The sequence below is a fragment of the Carcharhinus amblyrhynchos genome, chromosome 25 (assembly GCF_965287045.1).
Source record: "Carcharhinus amblyrhynchos chromosome 25, sCarAmb.v2.hapA, whole genome shotgun sequence".
Classification (NCBI taxonomy): Eukaryota; Metazoa; Chordata; class Chondrichthyes; order Carcharhiniformes; family Carcharhinidae; genus Carcharhinus; species Carcharhinus amblyrhynchos.
In genome coordinates this window covers 24,996,777-25,015,878 of record NC_137348.1, presented here as the reverse complement: position 1 = coordinate 25,015,878, position 19,102 = coordinate 24,996,777, and the positions used below count along the sequence as shown (strand labels likewise).

General features: G+C 39.0%; 1 protein-coding gene across 14 annotated transcripts in view; it reads right to left on the bottom strand.

The window, feature by feature from the left end:
* The window catches only part of LOC145358204 (uncharacterized), a 131,843-nt gene that overhangs the window by 79,774 nt on the left and 32,967 nt on the right, over positions 1-19,102 (bottom strand). For 9 of the 14 annotated variants that reach the window (XR_013889455.1, XM_080212002.1, XM_080212001.1 and 6 more), the window contains 6 exons: positions 10,380-10,466; positions 10,199-10,282; positions 6,277-6,333; positions 2,581-2,637; positions 2,378-2,464; positions 322-414 (listed from right to left, as the gene is read on the bottom strand). Coding sequence is in view for 13 of the 14 variants with exons in the window: in XM_080212002.1 (XP_080068128.1) it covers positions 322-414; positions 2,378-2,464; positions 2,581-2,637; positions 6,277-6,333; positions 10,199-10,282; positions 10,380-10,466 (465 nt within the window). In the remaining variant the exon portion in view is untranslated. The remainder of the gene's footprint in view (positions 1-321; positions 415-2,377; positions 2,465-2,580; positions 2,638-6,276; positions 6,334-10,198; positions 10,283-10,379; positions 10,467-19,102) is intronic. The other 5 variants (XM_080212004.1, XM_080212003.1, XM_080212007.1 and 2 more) reach the window with 5 other exon arrangements.

Sequence of the window (19,102 nt, the reverse complement as noted above, 5' to 3'; positions counted from 1 at the left end):
TAGGAAGGTAGTCACTGAGGTGCGTGAGCTGAACAGCAACTGAGACTTGCGATCTCTAGGTCTCTGTGTAATTTTGTTAACTTCATTGGCCTGTTTCCATTTTAAAAGCTTTGGGACAAGTGTTGGAAGAAACTGAAATGAGTCAAGAGGCTGTAGCTTAAGTTTCAAAACCAAAGGTACGGCATCAGATGTATTAGCAATAACCTCACGCTGCACCTGAATTTATGGTACTATAATAACCCACCAAGATCTTTAATGTTATTTTTAAAATCAATGCTAATGGTTACAGAGAAAAGCTTGTATTTATTCTATAGAACTCACAGTAGGGAACAGCTTCCTTTGTCCTTATAACTGATAGCCTGGATTCTGCCACTGAGCCGTATCCTTTGTGGTGAAATTTCTCTTGCCATGAATCTGAAAGAGATTGATTTGTTTTTTTTTAAATATACAAGAGCAAAATGATACAGATTGTGAAAATGTGAAACAAAGCCAGAAGATGCGGCATCTGTGGTACAACCAAACTAACAATTAAGGTGTGAATCTTTCACAGAAATGATATTGTGTGTGATCTTTGCTCTTTTTTTGTGTGTTTTGAGCGTTTTTCCTTTATCCTTATTGTTTCTTATTCACGTGGTGTATCCCAATTGTCATAAAAACCTCATTCCTGAAATATGTACAGACGCTACGTGATCTGAGTGTTTCCAGAATTTTAATTTTTCTCTCTGAAGATTAACTTGAAATAGCAGCTAACTTGATTGTACAAATGTCAGTAAAATTTTTGCTGCAAGTTGTCCTTAAATGAGAATTTCAAATATATTTTTCAAAACAATCTCCAAATTTTAGAAAAATTATTACTCCATGAAAACATTTCACGTTTTTACTTTACCTTTGAATATAAATAAATTGGTCAAACATAACACCTGTGCCAAATAGATATTTGGCAGAGTTACTAAACAGTCAGTCTGAAGTAGGTTTTAAAGGTGGTCCTGGAGGAGATGCAGATAACAGTTCCAGAGCATGAGACCTAGCCAATTAATGGTATACTTCCCCTGGTGAGGCAAAGTGGGCAGAAGCATAAGGGGCTACAGACAAAGGAATTCAGAGCTGGGCAAGTGGGAAAGGCTAGTTTGAAGACCACAAAGGGGCAAAACCCTAGAAAAAGATTCAACTACAAGAATCAAAATATTACGCTGACCAACAGGGGAGGGGGGAAGCAGGGGCAAATGTGAGTTAACAAAGAGTGGTGGCAACAGATAAACAGTATGGTTTGGGACAAGTCAGGGCAACAGGTGAATGAGCTAAAGTTTACAGATGATGGAAGGTTGGCTAGAATGATATTGGTTTCTACTGTGAAGATAAAGATATGGACTTATGATAAAGGTATGAATGAGGATTTCAGCAAATGATAGGCTGAGGCAGGGATGGAGGTGAACTAGATGAAAGTAGGTAATTTTTGCGATGGAAATATGGGCTAGTAAATTCAGTTCATGATCAAATAAGATCCCGAGGCCATAAATAGTCTGACAAAAGCTAGAGAAGGGAAACAGAATTGGTGGGAGCTGAACAGGATGACTTTATGATGTTCTCAATTTTTAACTGGAGAAAACTGAAGTTCGTCCAGATAGATCTGGCCACTATGGCTAGGGAAATAATCATGGGCGGAATCTTCCAGCCATTCATGCCTGCTGCTGCTGCAAGTGAGGATGGAGAATTTGGCACTCAGCCAAATCTCCGTCCACAGCAGAGGGACCAGAGAACCCCACCAGCCTGAACAGCCAAAAGATTCTCCCATGATTTTGGCTTTCATCAAAGGGGGCCTTGTAGTTGAGGAAGTTTGTTTGGGGAGGCAAAGGAGGGAGGTGGCTAATGACAGATCCTTGAGGGACTAGAGTCTCAAGATGCAGAGGCTTGAAAAGGAACCATTGCTCGCTACAATCTGACAACAAAGAGTGAAATGAGGATTAGAAAATGAAAATGAAGCAGAGCGATTGAAGGATGATGTGGCCAACTGTATCTCGATCAAAGCTTTGATAAATCTTTTGATGTAAATATTTGTATCAGGAAGCGTATATACAGTTCAAGGATACTTAGTTCTTTCCTTAACTGATCTAAAGATATGAGAAGGGATTTGCCAGCTCTTTCTTTGGCGGGATTTTCCAGTCTTGCTGAAGACAATCCTCTGCAATGGGGTTCCTGTCTGTAAGGCAGACAAGGCACATAATGCCACAGACATCAACAGGACCTGAAGATCCCACCAGTGGCCAATGGCAAGCTGCCTCCATATACCGGAAAGCATGCTGAGAGGTGTAGGCCGGAAAACCTCGCCCATTAAATATTTGGGATGCAGATAATGTTCACCCAGAAACACAAGGCTTACTGGAGAGACTAGCTTTTTCCGTCTTCACCATAATTGGCTTGGACTCTGGATTAAATTCCTTTTGAGGACACAATTTTCCAGATCTATCTAAAACAAAACACATACGAAAAAAAATTTAAAGAGATGAGGAACCAGAATGAATTTCAACATTTCATCTCTTTGTATAGTATCACAAGGAAATGTAGAACAAATCAGCAACTTACCAAAGAGTTTTTGTGAAATCAAAGCTTTTATACTGGCAGCAGAAGAAAGCACCATTCCTATTGATAAGGAAATGCAAATAGCTAATTGTTAAAGCTTTATGTAGCTCTGTTTACATTACAACTTTCCACTGTATTTTAATGTGAACTACATGAAACATTGAAATGCAACCTGTGATCAGTTGATGTTTTTGAATACGGTGTTATTTTAATACAACTTGAATTCACACAGCCTCTGATTTTGAAAGACAAAAAAATTCTGAGCTACAAAAATATTGTCTAACTTATTGGTGGTAAAAGGACAGAGTATTTTTCCAGTACCGAATTGTTTCATACTAAGTAACACTCCGACGTTTCAAAATGTGATTTGGATTTCTGTGATGGGAGCTTTTCCTCCAACTAATCTTCATACTGGTGCCATTTGTGGTACTGTAAGTGCCATGTGAACAATGAGATCAGTTGTAATTCCATCAAACCACCCCATCAACTTGGCAAAAGGCAGGCCAGGGATTAGGGGGCAGTTATAACGGGTTTTTACCCACTCTTTTACTGCCCTGATCTGGCAGACTGCAATTTTAAATGACCAGTTGACTACAACATCCTTCTTCAACACACCTCCTCTGTTGCCCACCTCACTGAGTCCACATTCATTTCATTTTGCATTTCCCTGCCTGAGTTAGAGAGGACACCAGCCTCAAGCCAGGGGAGTCCTTTTTAAATATGCAGATTGCGCTGAAATTACATATAGAACTACACAACCTTAACCTTTTCAGCCACAAACACAGTTTCTGAATTTTCTTTCTCAAGAATTAAGGCCAGATTGTGGCAAATAATTATTACAGCAATTTGGGTGTCCAATTAATTTTGAAAGTCATCTGTATGTGTAAATCACTCAGGTTTTTTTTATATATTCCAAGGGATATGGGTATCACTGGCAAGGGCAGCATTTATTATCCATCACTAATTGACCCTGAGAAGATGATTATGAATGCCTTCCTGAACAACTACAGTTCATCAGGAGCAGCACTGTTAGGAAGAGAGAGTTCCAGGATTTTGATCCAGCAACAGTGAAGGGATGATGATATCATCTCAAGTAGGATAGTGTGTGAGAGCTACTGAGGTGTCAGAAACTTCAGGTGGAAGCATTTGTGCAGATCTTCACTCTGTCCAAAGATTGAATAGTAAAATAAGTTGAGAAAAATTAATTTAATTAATTTTTAAAATTCCATTTTCACTAATTTGAATGGCCAAATGAACAGTTCCCAACATGCATATTTTTGGAAGTCAATATTTGAGAAGATTTGAAATTTAGTTTGAAACACTTCATTATCAAATACAGAAATGTTCCCAATCAATTTTGAACTTTAATTCACAGCAATTTACGGATTTTATGGGCTGTTTATTTTGTGTTCATCAATGTGAACATATAGAGATGTTTGCATTTCCAGCAGCAGATCCAAGCATGCCCAGATATGGCTAAATGTTAAGAACAAGTCCTCTGTATACTCTGTTCCTCCATTGCGATTTCATAACTGGGAATATGTGCCAGGGAAGGACCTGCACTTATACAACCTCAGGATGTCCTAAAGTGCCTTACAACCAAAAGCATATTTTTGAAGTATTAATCATTGCTGTAACGTAGGAAACACAGCAGCCAATTTAAGCACAGCAAGCTTTCCCATTTTGTAATGTGATAATGACCAGGTTAGCTGTTATTGTGATGTAAAGAAGAAATATTAGCCACGATGCCAGAGAAAAGCTGCCCTACCTTTCAAACAACAGAATGGGATATTTTGTATTTGCCTGAGGGGTTAGACAGGACCTTAACATTTTGTCCAACAAGAAAGAGCCTCCGAGTGTAGGACTCCCTCAGTACCGTAACAAGAGTGTCAGCCTGGATTTTGTGCTTAAGATCTTGAACCAATGAATCTCCTAACATGGAATGCCACCTATTGAGCCCTGCAGACATTCAAGATCATTATGTGGTATAGATCCATGCCCAATAGACACTGAATTGAAATTGCTCCCTGGTTTGTATCAGATATTTGCAGCAGACAGGACCAGTGGGCATTCATCCCATCAGTCTGCGATAGTTTTGATCACAGTACAAAAATCCGTAAGACATGAAATCTAAAAGAAAAATGCAAAATGCTGCAAACACAACGAATGCACCCAATATTTGTAAAGAGAAAAGTTTGCAGTAAAACATTTCAGAACAAAACAGTAACCAAAAATCAATCCATGGCTGAGAAGAAAAAAGGGGCAATATAATAGGCAATCAAGTCAGTGAGGACATTAATAGGTTGGATGATGTGCAAACTACTTAATAGAAAAGGATGATATAAAATGTCACGGAAGCAATTAAAAGCTAAAGAACTAAGATGCTAAAAATGACATGGGTGAAAATATAATTATAGACAATATAATTCTCCCTAAGGAGAGCTAACAATTTTCAGGATTAAGGCAGAGGTAGACAGATTCTTGACTAACAAGGGAGTCAAAGATTATCAGGGGTAAGTAGAATGTGGAGTTGAGACCACAGATTGGCCATGATCTTTCTGAATGGTGGAGCAAGCTTGAGGGGCTAAATGGCCTACTCCTCTTAAATTCAAATGCTTGTAAGTGAATACATTTAGGCATTACTAAAAATAAAAGATTATTTGATTAAATGTTCTACTCATGAAAACCTAGAAGTTTTGGTGTCCATATATACTCAACTTTATTAGTGGAATCTTGAGAGATTTTGAAGTGGACGGTCGAGTTGAGACTTGGAATTCTGGAGTGAGATTTTTCACTAGAGCAACATCTCAAAATGAGCCATCTGAAATTTCTAATTTTGTTGCAATTTTCTGCAGAATTTCTTTCTCTACAGCTATCTTTAGTCAAGGAAGCAGAAATTTCTGGGGCACAAGAAAACGTCACTCAGCCCCCTCCTCCTGTAGCTTCTGTCTCCAGATTTCGTTTTTTAGAAAATGATTGATTCATTTGAAAAATGACGACCCTATTTAAATTCTTTGCAAGGATAGATAAGCTGACCATTGAGGAATACAATTGTTTCCATCTGCACAGGCATACTTTATAATGAACCTTTTATCACAAATGGACACAAAGGCAACAGATAATGAAATAGCATCTGTTTGAGTGGGACTTGATTCCATATTCCAGCAAAAATATTTATTTTGCATTGCACAATAGAAATCTAGGGACCTTCCTTTCTTCATTTTTGAGTGCAAAGGAAAATAGTTTGTATTATTTAAAGTAGAGATGCTGCTAATGAGATTTTAAATATCTTTATTCTGCCTGAACCATGCAGAAGATAGCTTGCAGAAGTGGAACGCTTCTTGTATGTAGTCTTCTACAGATTATTTTTATAAATCAAGAGTTTGGTGCTGAAAGGCTATTTAACACTTTGTTTACAAAAGAAATGGCAGACAACTTCCTACCCACCATCCCAAGCAATTTACCAGTGAAATCACTGATTTAATGTAAAATTGTAACAGAAATATATTTAAAACATCATTACTAATTATTTGCAACAGCAGGTTTGGATATGATTCTTTTTAGTGAGTTGTCTTTTTTTCCCCAAGCGATTGAACCTTTCTTATCACATTCTTATCAATGGTCAACTAGCTAAAATGTTTAGGTTTATAACGATGGTTAGAATACCACCATTGTTCTGGAACCTCTCCAACTTCTTACCTGTGGTATTTTTGTTAGCAGCATCAGGTCTAGAGATGAAAGCAGTGAACAATTCTCCTAAGGAAAGATGAGTCTTCATAAAGTAGTCATCAGTTGCAGTTTAAAATAATGCATGTGTGTGCGTGGTGTGTTTATTACACACAATGCAATACATTGAATTGAGTACTCACACAGTTCTAAGTATACCTATTCTAGCAATGGGTACAAAGCAGAAATGAGTGGTCTTCAAACCATTTCCAAACAAGGTGAAGATTTCAGCTGTGTTACTTATGATATCATGAACAATCTTTAACAAACATTGGAAACATTATCCATTTGAAATCATTGATCGAAAATATATTTAGCATTTCTGGCTAACAATGAATCAATGGATTTAAATTGATTCTAATCTCATGGGCGACTGAATATTTAAGGTCTTGGAACTTGATTTATTGATTCTATATCAACAAGCAAATAAGAGAAACATGCTTTATAGAATGTAAAAATTTGTTGTTTCTTTAAATAGTTTTTTCCTTAAGTAGCTTTTTCTTCTTTATTAAATATTAAAGTTGATGCAGCGTGAAAATATTTGAAGGACACCACAGCACAGGGGAGAAAAAACTTACATTTACATAGTGCTTTTCACAATGTTTGCACAAAGTGCTTCATAGTAAATGAAAAACTTGTGGTGTAGTCACTATTGTTGTGGTAATGTGGCCCTTTTTAAGGAGTGATCCTTTGTGGGCCATGTGATTGGGCCAGACTCTACAGAGAAGCTGCATGGGAAGCCAGGCCAATTGGGAGCATGGGTGCATGTCCTGGGAGCAGGAAATCTTCAGCTGGAAACAGAGTTGAGAAGAAAATAGACCTGTGCGAGAGTTTTCCGTCAGACCCTTAACTTGTGTGTACGTATATTATTAGTTAATAAACCCTTTGTTGTTGGAGCCACATCAAGTCACCGCCAATTATTACAATTGTAATGTAGGAAATGGGACAGAAAATCTGCTCACAAAGAGCTCCTTAAAACAGCAATGTGATAATCAGCAACAATCACACAATTTGCTTTCGTGACATTGATTTAGGAATGGATATTGGCCAGAGTACCACAAATAATTCCCCTTCTCTTGTGAAATATTTCCGTGGGATCTTTACATCTACCAGTGCGGGCAAATGGGGTCTCTGTGGAACATCTCATCTGGCATAACATTTCATCCAAAAGGCTGCACCTCTGACAGTGCAGTATTCTCTCAGTGCAGAATGTTAGCCTTGATTTTTGTCTCAAGCCCTGGAGTGGGATTTGAACCTGGAACCTGACTCAGCAGTGAGAGTGCTTCCAACTGAGCCATAATGCTGCAAAGATCACAACTGACAGAGGTTTCACTTGCTAGTGTGTTGAATAATGCCAATCTTTGCCACTGAAGACAAGATTTTCACCCCAATTCGTACAGATTCTGTAGACATCCCTGAGACAAAAAGGGCAGGATTTTCTGGCTGTGCTTGCCCCAAGTTCGGAAAATCCTGCCCAAGGTCAATGGACATTTTCATGGTCCATGTCCAGCCCACTACGATTCCCATGGCAGGTGGGACAGGAAAGTTCCGCCCATAGTTTCATGGTTTTGTAAGGAGTAATTTTAGAACTGAAACTGACGTGATATTATCCATCAGTAATGCATAGCAGATTTATTAAGTTCAACATTATTTCAATAAATTTAAAGTAAAATAGAAATGTATTGTCTAGAAATGTATAGTCTTCAAACACCCAAACATAACTTCAAATGACAATTTAATGACTTTGTTGCAAAAGTCAAGTGAGCTGGATTATCCAAAACACCAAAACTAATGATATAGTAATATTTTATCAATTATAAAGACTCACCAATTAAAAGTGAGAATTCTACTTGTGTTCCAGCCAGTGTGACGGGCAATGAGAACAGTTGTATCCACCAAGCATACTGTGCTGAATGGTGGTGTAAGCAAGTGAGGTTTTGATAACTGGACAAGTATGCCGTTACACTGTACTACAAAACATTCAAGATGAAAACCTGTGAACTTCTGAAAAATTACGTTTAAAAAGACAGGCACTAACAGTCACAATTGAGTTAAGCTAGTGTCAGCTGACTACCTAGCTCAATATATGCTTTAATTGTTGTAGGTGCAGCATTCATAATTGGGTTGTTTCTGTGCAAATTATTGCAATAACTAAGATGCATCTTACTTGTGTGAGCATCAATATTCTTAATTGGCTGTTTTTTGTGTAAACTAATCGCTTAGCTTACATGTCTTAATAGTGTAGAGATAGGGTATGAAACAGGTATAAAAACAGTAGCTGATTTTAAGACAACAGATCTAAACAATGTTCACTGAAGATAAGAAGAATGACTTGGGTATTCTCAACCACAAATAATCATTAATGAAATTCATTAGAGTTACGCATTAATATGGTTTCACCAACCTTAGTACTTAGAATGGGTTATGGTGGAGCTATGCTTATCTGTTCTCCAGGTGAGATAATATTATTTCTTATATTTGATCTGCACAGTGCTGTTAATTTTTGATTACTTGAATAATTGTATTACATGAACAAGAATTATTAATCAACAGTGCTGAGCTTCTTGAATGGTTTGGTAGCTGCAATCATACAAGTGCTGAATATTCCAGCACAACAACTTGTATTTATATACCTTCCCAGAGTCTTGTAAATGGATGCAGAAGCTTTGAAGGTCAGTAGGTGATTCACTCATCACACATGCTCATCCTCTACCCTCTTATTGTAATCTCAATCCATGACTGGTCCAATTCAACATCTGATCACTGGTTTTCCACCTGCTTCCCCCATCCCAAAGATGTGATTGGTGAGGCTCCTTGATAATGATGCTACTGAGGGTCACTGAGAGGTGACTGAATTTTCTCCAGTCTGAGATGGTGATCACTTGGCACTTAAGTGACACAAATACTTATGCCACTTGTAAGTTGGTTCTGTTGCAGGTTAGCATGGATTGCTTCATTATCTTAGGTATTGTTAATGTTACTAGAAGTTTTAGAACTGTGTGAAAACGTCATTGCTCTTGCTGTTTTAAGAAAGGAAAGGTCATTTAAGATCGTTGTGTAGAGAACACTTTCCTTTCCTACACTGGCGCTATATGACTGTGCTCCTAATAATCAAAACTATCTTCTTTTGAACCAGGCATAAATTTTCTGTTTGAGCCCCCTCATTGACTTCATTCTGCTGGCTCCCTATATCAAATTTTGCATTAATGTCGAGGCAGCCACTCTCATCTGCTCTGACATTCAATTCTTTCAAACTATGGTCTATATATAATAGCACGATTGTACTCCTTGACTACTTGAGATGACTGATCTACTAGTGGCACCATATAGAGTCAAGATGCTGTAAATTCCTTTAACTGTTCACAATACATATCAGATCATACACATTACAACGTTTCCCTTGATAGCAAGGCCAAGTAAATATTTTCTGTTTGAACGAAATTGCTAAAATGCATGTTTTTAAATGTTAGAGAACATTTGTTTTAAAACTTTGATGTCTACTATCTTCTAGGTTTGATGAAAGGCTGTTGTTGTTCTTACTTTCCACCTATGCTGCCTGGTCCGCTCAGAGTTGCCAATATTTCCTGTTTTTTGTTTCTGATTTCCAGCTTCTCCAATAGAAAGAAATGGATCAGGGCTGAACACAAGCTTAGGCTGAGATCTTGATCTTTCCTTCTCATTTTTTCACAATCACTTTGTTTTCCCTTTTGTTTTGTAGAAACCTCCCTCCCCTTCACCACTTGCAAGAAGCTTTCTAAATACCAGTAAGAATGAATTATCCCAGTCACTAGCACTGAAGATGCCAACTGAAGCAACCACCCTACAGTCAGATGGCTTCCAACAAAAGTGCAGCACATCAGATGGCAATGCATAGACTGCATATCTTACTGCTCACCTTTAGCTTCATGGTCTCTTCTGTGCTTCCAGAAGCTCGACATGTATTTGTATCTTTTACCACAAATGTTACAAACCATGTCATCTAGGAAAAAAAAATTGTTTTCTGAATTATTGATGCTGTTCGAACAAAATGGGAAACCTTTTGCATCTAACAAGGGCAGAATGTAAAATTGTTTGACCTGAATAACTGTCTTGAATTGGAATATCCTCTTTTGGGGAATCCTGTAATGCAGTATAATGGCAAGCTGCAGGCAATTCGCAATCACCTGGAATAAGACAATAATGATGAATACTAAAAAAAATCTACAGTCCATTTTAGTGCATTATTTCAGCCACAAAATGTATCACCATAAAAGATACTGATGTATTTCTGATCTGTAATATTGTCCCCTTGGCCATTTAAAAAAAAACTGGCATTCTGAGCGTTATATTTTTCTTGGTCGATGAGATTGATTGCTCCAAGCTATCATAATGGCACTACTGTACTCCTGAGCCGTGGGGCATGTCACTGCCCTTTTGTTTTGTAGTGAATTTCCAAAATAAGTCAGTCTTCTGAATAGCTTAAGCCACATTGAGCACTCTCAATACAGGGAGGGAGAGCATGCAGTCACCCCATGATTGCTAAAAGCAAAATGCTGTGGCTGCTGGGATCCAGTGATTGCTGTTGTTCCAATATCGATCAAAGGCCTAAATGAGGATTATTTGGCTGACTTTAATTGGGAAATTGGAATGAGTATGAAAGTGAAAATTACTCAGTGGGTGGCTGCGAAGTCCAAACGGAAAGCAGGTCACAGTAATGGAGAGAAAATATCAGGAAAGATGAACTAAGTGATCCCCAAACCCCCAGCCAGTTTAATCAGTAAACGAGTTATGCAGAGAAGAAACGTCCTTGATCTGATCTCCAAATATCTGACTAATTGATTCCTCAATGGGGAACAATTAGTTACTCCAATCCAACCAAGCAAATATAATCTCATCAACTATACTGATGTGAAAAAACAATGGCAGATCAGTGATTGCCCACATCCTCCAATGCTGATCTATCCATTAGAAACTTTCTACTGCAATCCATTTTGATATCTGCTTTTGATACATCTTGTGATCCTTCGTGGTGCAGAAGTGTGCAGTTATGACCACTAAATAAAAAAACTTATGCTTTACTGTCTCTTTTAATTTAGGGTAAAACAAAATACCCTGGAAAGGGGCAAGGTTTGATGTTGTACTCAAATCTGCCCAGCAACAGGCCCACATGATCTTATTGCTGTGAAGGCAAGGGTCCAGATCAAGCCAGAAAATCTGGTGCAAAAGTGAAGGCAGTTATTCTTGCTGGTTGCAGACTTACAGATTCTCAGGGGCAGTCAGGTGGAGCGTTCTCAGGAAGAAGAATCACCAGCAGAAGCTGCTATGCCAGGCTGAGAAAAGGAGTGCTTTTGGGTTAATCACCAAGGGGAGGACTGGTGATAATGCAACCCATGTTCAAGGAAACAAGGATTTTGAGGAATAAAAGACCATAGAATAATCGTGCAATGGGAAATCCATCTGATCATGTTAAAAGAGTTGAGTAAAGGGGACTTCATTGACTTTGGAAGATTCATCTTGGTAAAGCAGGGTGAAGGGATCTCGTTAGAGCCAGGAAAAACTTTAGTCTTTAAATCAAGACTGCATCTCTAGGGAGAGTTCAGTGTAATGTAAAATTTGGCATAGGTTATGTTAAGGGGGAAAATCAGATCCAGATCCTGAAATCTTTTTAATAAAGAACAAAGGAACGTACAACACAGGAACAGGTCATATGACTCTTTACACCTGCATTGATCATGATGCCTGCCTCACCTAAAGCCGTGATCTTGTTGCCATGGATTCATTATTAAGGACTCATTAAAACTGGGAGATGGAGGGAATAAACTTTTTCAGAATGTTGTCCCAGCTGCTCTGATGGAATTAGCAACAGCTGTCAAAATGTCAGCAGAGTTTTCAGAGCAGGTTGTTGAATGTGAAGTGGCCTAAAGCAGACTCAGTGAGATGGAAGATCTTAAAAAAACTATTTCTTCCTTCAGCTTTGGTTACAGATCAACCAGTGAGAGAAAAACCTCAAGTAAGATCTTGGGAGTTAACATAGCACAGCAGAGGCTTGTGTTCTGCTGTGTGCCCTCTTCATTTGTTTTAAATATGAATGCTTGAAATTTGCCCTTGCAAACGTTTGTTAGAATTACGTTCAAGAGTTTGAAGTGACTTTTTACAGTTCAACCAACCCACGTGTATCATTCCACTATTGCTGAATTAGTTTGACGAGATTCAACAAGGGAGATACTTACATTTGAAATGGTTAAGATAAATGAAAGTGCAATGCTTGTATCAAATGAATCAGATAACTTTTGGCAGGCAGGATTACTTTGCAAAATTTCTTCTGAAGTGTGTCGGGTATTACATTTTCTGTGGCGATCATTAACCTTTTAAAAATAATTTGATCTTCCAGTCAATAGCTGGAAGAATGACACAGCAAGCTTTCGCGTTTTAGATATTTACTATAATAAAAGTTTAGACTCTATTGACTAAACATTACCTCTGTAGGCAAGTTATAATTTATTATACAGAACACATGTAATTTATTCTACAGAAGAAAACCACCAAAGGAAATATCACATCAGGTATTTCTTATACAGTCCTTTAAGAAGACATTCAATTCTCCCAGAATGAGTCCAAATGACCCTTAGCTCTCGTGAATTTACTTCTGTTCTTTTCCTTTTAGCCTGTAACTGCTAACCCCAAAACTCATTATCAGAGTGTATTTGTGGAGTTCTTCCTCTAACACAATCTAGATGAACCTTCCAGCTTCATTTTAACACCTCACAAATTTGTTTTTTTCAAATCAGAGAGTGAACTTCCAACCCGTCCCAACATGGTAAATCACAGACACCGCTGGCCCAAAGCCACGCTCTCTCTCTGCCTCGAACCCTGACGGACTAACTACGCCCAAGAGATTGCAGGGATATCGAAAAGTTTCTTCACCCCTAAAGCCCATTTCAATGGCAATCTGAATCTCACGGGCTTTATGTCCAGGTAGAAATACTGACCAGTTATCTTTAAAAGTTCAATTCTCTTTTATCTTGGAATTAAATAGCCAATTTAAAGTACAACTATTTACATTCTCCACCCTATTTTCTGGGAGTTTAGAGGCTTGCAGTTAGCACAAAGGCTCCTGCCAATACCCCAAAATGTAAACATCTCATACCCAGAGACAGATTTACAGTGAAACACACCACCCCTAGGCAGAAGGCCCTGACCAATCTGAGGATTGGAATGGGGCGCACGTCAGCCACCAATCACAGTCCGATAACTTTGCATTTGCTGTAGGCAATGCAGAACAACATCAGACTCTGACTGGTCGAGTAGCTTTGAGGCAGAAAACCAACTGGTCCAAATGTGGAGGTGCCCATGGAAGGAACAAGAGATGACTAGGGAACTACGGAGGAGGAAGAGACACAGAAGCAGAAAGTCCTATGTTTCATTTTTGCTAAAAAAAAGCACAGCCAGCAAGTTTCTTGACCCAGGGCTAAGGGCAGGCCAAATAGCTACAGCAAGGCAAGGCGCCGGGCGAAAGCCACGGCCAAGGTGAGCCATCCAGTCAGCAGCTGCTGTGCAGTGAGGGGAGCAAGCAAAGCATGACTCAACCTAGCCAGGACAGAGGAGGGCAGGTCAGCCAACAACAGCGAGGCACTGGGTGAAAGCCATGAGCCAAAGTGAGCCAACCGGTCAGCAGGGAGAAGAGCAAGTGAGGGGCGACTCAACCAGGGCTGAGGACAGCACGCCAGCCAGCAATAGCAAGGTGAGGCACAAAGTGTCAGGCGAAAGCCATAACGTGAGTCAGGCATTTAGTGTCACCAGCCATCAAGCATCATGGGGAGTAGGCATGGGGCGACTCCACCCAGCCAGCGCAAGGACAGGCCAGCACCTTGCTGTTGCTGGCTGGCTTGTCCTTGCACTGGCTGGGTGGAGTCACCCCATAGCTATTCCCCATGATGCTTGATGGCTGGTGACACTAAATGCCTGACTCACCTTATGGCTTTCGCCTGACACTTTGTGCCTCACCTTGCTATTGCTGGCTGGCGTGCTGTCCTCAGCCCTGGTTGAGTCGCCCCTCACTTGCTCTTCTCCCTGCTGACCGGTTGGCAGCACAATGAGACAATGAATGAAGCAGAAGGCTATCTTAAAGACCCAAGGCAAGCAGGATTGGGTGAGATTGTGAGATGATGGGAGATGGGAGGAAGAGTGTGAAAAAGTGTGTGGGGAGATCGTGGGGGGAGGAAAGAGAGAGAGAAGAGAAGAGAGTGTGTGCGAGGGAAGGGGCTGGGTAACAAGGGTTGCAGACTTGTTGGGAGGGAGAATGAGTACCAGGTTGCGTTTGAGAGATTTTGAGGGAGGAAAGATCAGGAAAAAAGTACAGCGAGTTTGTTTAAAATCCAGTGTCACAGCTTCATAGTTAACAGATGAATCTGATTGTTGCAGAGCTTGAACTAACATAGGATTGACCGTGCAAAAGCCTGCTCTTTCAGAAAATTCAATATAATCACAGTAAGTTTCTTCAGCATTATGAAGCAACACTATCAATCTGGATGTTTGTCATTTTATTTAAAAAGTTTGAAGTATGGAACAGTGAACAAACAGCACATTTATTCTCATCCATCAAGAATACCTGATGACTTAAGACTTGCCGATTTCCAGAGATACTACTATATCACCTGGAAAAGTTCACCAAGAAGTGGACTATGAAATGGCAATGGAACTACAAGAAACTGCTGATTCTTCTGTTGAAGTGAGAGAAAAAAAAAACCTACCTGAAGACATTGCCTTACAGTCAAAATCTGATTCACTTGTTATGATGAACATTTTATACTAAAGATCATAAAACATAGGTAATATTGAAAATTTGAGAAAAGGGGTGGAGGCCGAAAGCAGGTTAAAAGTTTTCATAAATCCCATTTTCTGAAGGTGAAGAAAAATGGGATGGTGGAAATTAGAAGTTGGTTAATTTTTTTTCAGAAACTTCTAAGCAATCTATTGTTATTTTTGCAAATTATTCCCTGACCCTAGTAAAAGGGAGCAAGAGTTCATCGACCGATACTCTAACTGGAGAAATGTTGAAAGAGATATTTCAGTTCATTAAACTTCCAAGACTCATATTAAAGCTATGTATGCATTCATTCAAAGATATAAATTATCTGGAAGAACTGATAGCTCAGTTTAAAGAGGAGTGTGCTTTTTGGGGGAAAGTGCTGAGATGTTTGTTCCCACAGTCAAACTGCTGTCTTCTTTGGAACTATCTCTAAGAGGACATGGAGATAATTTTTTAGCTTGCCCTGAGTGCCTCAATGAATTTGATGAGCTTCTCAAAGAGCAATTGAAAAGTTGTGAATATTGTGGCTCAGGGAAAATCAACTTCTTAATGCATCAAACCTGCAATGACTTCATCACTATAATGGTAGAATGGCTCAGAAACCAATTCACCAATGAAGTAAAAGATGCCAAAAATTATTCCATAATTATTGATTCAACACCATTGTGAGTCATGTGGACAAATTAACATTCATTTTAAAACAAGCGACCAGGTGATGTCATAGAGTGGTTTCTTGGTTTTGTCCAGCTATAATCCCACACTTCTGAGTGTCTGGAAACAACCATTTTGGAAATTATTGCAAATTTAGGTTTGAACATCAAAAGTTATTGTGGGCAGAACTTCAAAAATTCTGCAAATATGGCAGGAAAATATTCAGATCTACAAACAAGACTGAACAATGCAAGCCTCTGTGCATTATTCATCCCATGTTCTAGTCATTCCTTGAATTTAATCTGTAACGCTGCAGCTAAATTCTGTGAGGAGCTGTACATATTTTTGACTTCATTCAAAACCTACCTGCCTTTTTTTCAAATTCTATACATCGGTGGAATGTGTTGTGATCACTCTTGGAGCAAGCAAATGGAAAACATTTGGTGGTCAAAAGAATTTGTGACAGCAAGTGGTCCGCTCGTGTGGATGTTCTTTTGACTCTGAGAATGAACTTTGCTGATGCGTGAAAATTGAAACAAAATCCTTAGTAAAAAAGTTTGGAAAGTACAATATTGCTGCTCCTACTCTTTTGTGGAACCATTTACTTCAAAGGATTAATGCCATCAGCAAATCACTACAAAATGTTGATGCAACTTTACTGAATACTGCACAATTGTTAGCCTTAGTCAGAAGGTTTGTCATGGAAGTTCAAAATGACTACAGCTCGGTGGAAGCTAATATTAACAAAAATGCAGTTCCCTCTGATGGTGAGAAGCATATAACATGCAGGAAATTATTTTTAATGAAACTAGAGGCAATGAAATCACTTTAAAAGGGAAAGAGAAGATCATCGTTGAGACTGTCAACGTTATTTGTGACAAAATAATGATGCAAATGTGCACTGAAGAGTAGAAATGAATTTTTGAAGAAAACTGCTGATTTATTTTATGTGCTTTTTGGCAGAAGTTTGAATTAAAATGATAAAAGCCACTGCAATAAGAAATCAAGTGAATTCTACCTGGCAAACATAGACACAAATCTTCTTGAAGATGAAGTGAAACAAGTCATTAATCTCATCGATAATGATGAGCTCTGTGCTTCGAGATCACCAGTTGATTTGTACAGACTTGTAAGTGATGGTTTGCAGGTAACCTTTCCAAATGTCGAAATATTGTGAATAATATCTTTCACAAATGCTTCCAGTGAACGTTCTTTTTCTGTATTGAAAAGAACTAAAAATTATTTGCAATGTATGATGAGTCAGGAACATTTGACAAGTTCAGCAGTACTGATGGTTGAAAGTGCACCTTTGTAAGATTTTATCTATGATGATATAATTGTTGATTCTGTTAAGAAAAAGTACTAAAAATGATCTAAATTGCCATACCAACAAGGGCTGAAGCAAGAAAATCTTAGAAATCTGTCCGTCTTCCATATTCTTTTGTTTAAATTCTGTTTTTCAAAATGGACCATTGCTGGTCTGACGTAATGGCTTCAGCTGGTCACATACTGATAGTTCTAGCTACCACTTTCAAGACTGGCCTTCAAGAATTCTGTACTAGAACAAAGAAAGAAATCCTGCAGACAGAACCACTGATATTGGACTTGGACCCACTCAGCATTCCACTCATGTGAATTTACAGCAAAAGTTTATTTAATTTTGTGAGGGGAAATTAACTTTTGAAACTGAATGCAACTCTGAAATACACTGAATGGCAGCATGTGCACCATGTTGATTGGAGTATGTGGTCCTGCACTGGATTGCTCATTCTTACCTGCGGCGATGTTATCGGCTGATTTTCCCATCTCATTGCTCATCGGGAAGTTCCATGTTTATTTGCCTCAAGACACATCTCAATACTGACATCTTTAATGTCATTCTTATGAGGTAAGTTTGGATTTCAATTCAGCAATTATTGTTTTTACAATTTAAGAAGCACTAAAGAAGCAATCAATTTGTTTACTTTTATAGCTTGTGCCTTTACGTCCCATGGGGCAAGGGTGGGCGGGATCAAGAGGAATGCGTCATCATGTGGGGGCAGAAGGTGAGTGCAGGGCCTCACAAAGTATAAATCTGCTTCTGCTCGCACCTTGTTCCCAGTAAAAGAATCCAGGCCCCCTTTTAATCTTTAACAATCAAACCACTTGGCTTGCAGTCAGGCAGACTTCAGAACAGATCACATGATTCTCCCCCTTCATTTTACCCTAAATTTAAAAGCAGTCTTTAAACAACACAATCTTAAACCTCAATTGTAACAGAGGGCATTTACCCTGCAAATTTACTTGATAAAAACAGACAGTTTTATCCTGAAATTACCTCACAATGACACTAATTTTCAATGTCAACCAGAATTAGGGCTTGACTTAAAGGTAAACTAAGTCATCAGAAGTGCAGATGTGGATCTGTTCCAAAGACAGCATGTAAAAATGTTTGCCAGTACTAACTACTGTTTACCAGTATCTCACTATACCTGACCACAGGGTTGGACCAGATTCTTTCACCAGTATCTTTTGTTTAACTGTAGTGCATGTCTGGGCCTGTTGATCTCCATTCAGATTTTCTGTAAACAGAAAACCAACTACAAGTGATATCATTTCTAAATATCCAATGCCCAGAGCAATAAGCGTCCTCTGAATGCATACGCTCGGGTAGAGATTTGGCAGGCTAGTCAAGAAGGATCAATTTTACTAACCTATACATTGGCTGTGTTTATTTTCCTCTAGTGAGAGCAAAAATAGCAACCAAAAGAATATGATCCATAAACAAAGTGATGGGATTTGTGTTTGTGATGCCACCTTTCCATCAGGGCAAACTTTAGTGCAGGGGGCAGGTGGGAAAATACAGGCTAAGAATGATTGAGAGCAACAAACCTGATGGCTACTTTCTACCGCTATGCCAGAACTGGAACATTCACGAACATGAATAACGGCGATAGTTACGGGGGTTTTAATCTGCATATTGATTGGATGACCCAAGTCGGACGCGGTGGGCTTGAGGAAGAGTTCTTGGAATGCTGTCGGGATAGTTTCTTTGAACAGTATGTGACGGAACCTACGAGGGAGCGAGCTACCTTAGATCTGGTGTTGTGTAACGAAGCAGGTAGAATTAGGGATCTTCTTGTGAGGGATCCTCTTGGGACGAGTAATCATAGTACGGTTGAATTTTTGATGCAGATGGAGGATGAGAAAGTAGGGTCCTGAACCTGTGTCCTCTGTTTGAACAGAGGGCAGTACGATAGGATGAGAGCAGAATTGGCGAGTGTAGATTGGGGATGCAGATTGGTTGGTAGGATGGCTGAGGAACAGTGGAGGATTTTTAAGGAGATCTTTTTCGGTACTCAGCAGAAATATATTCCGATG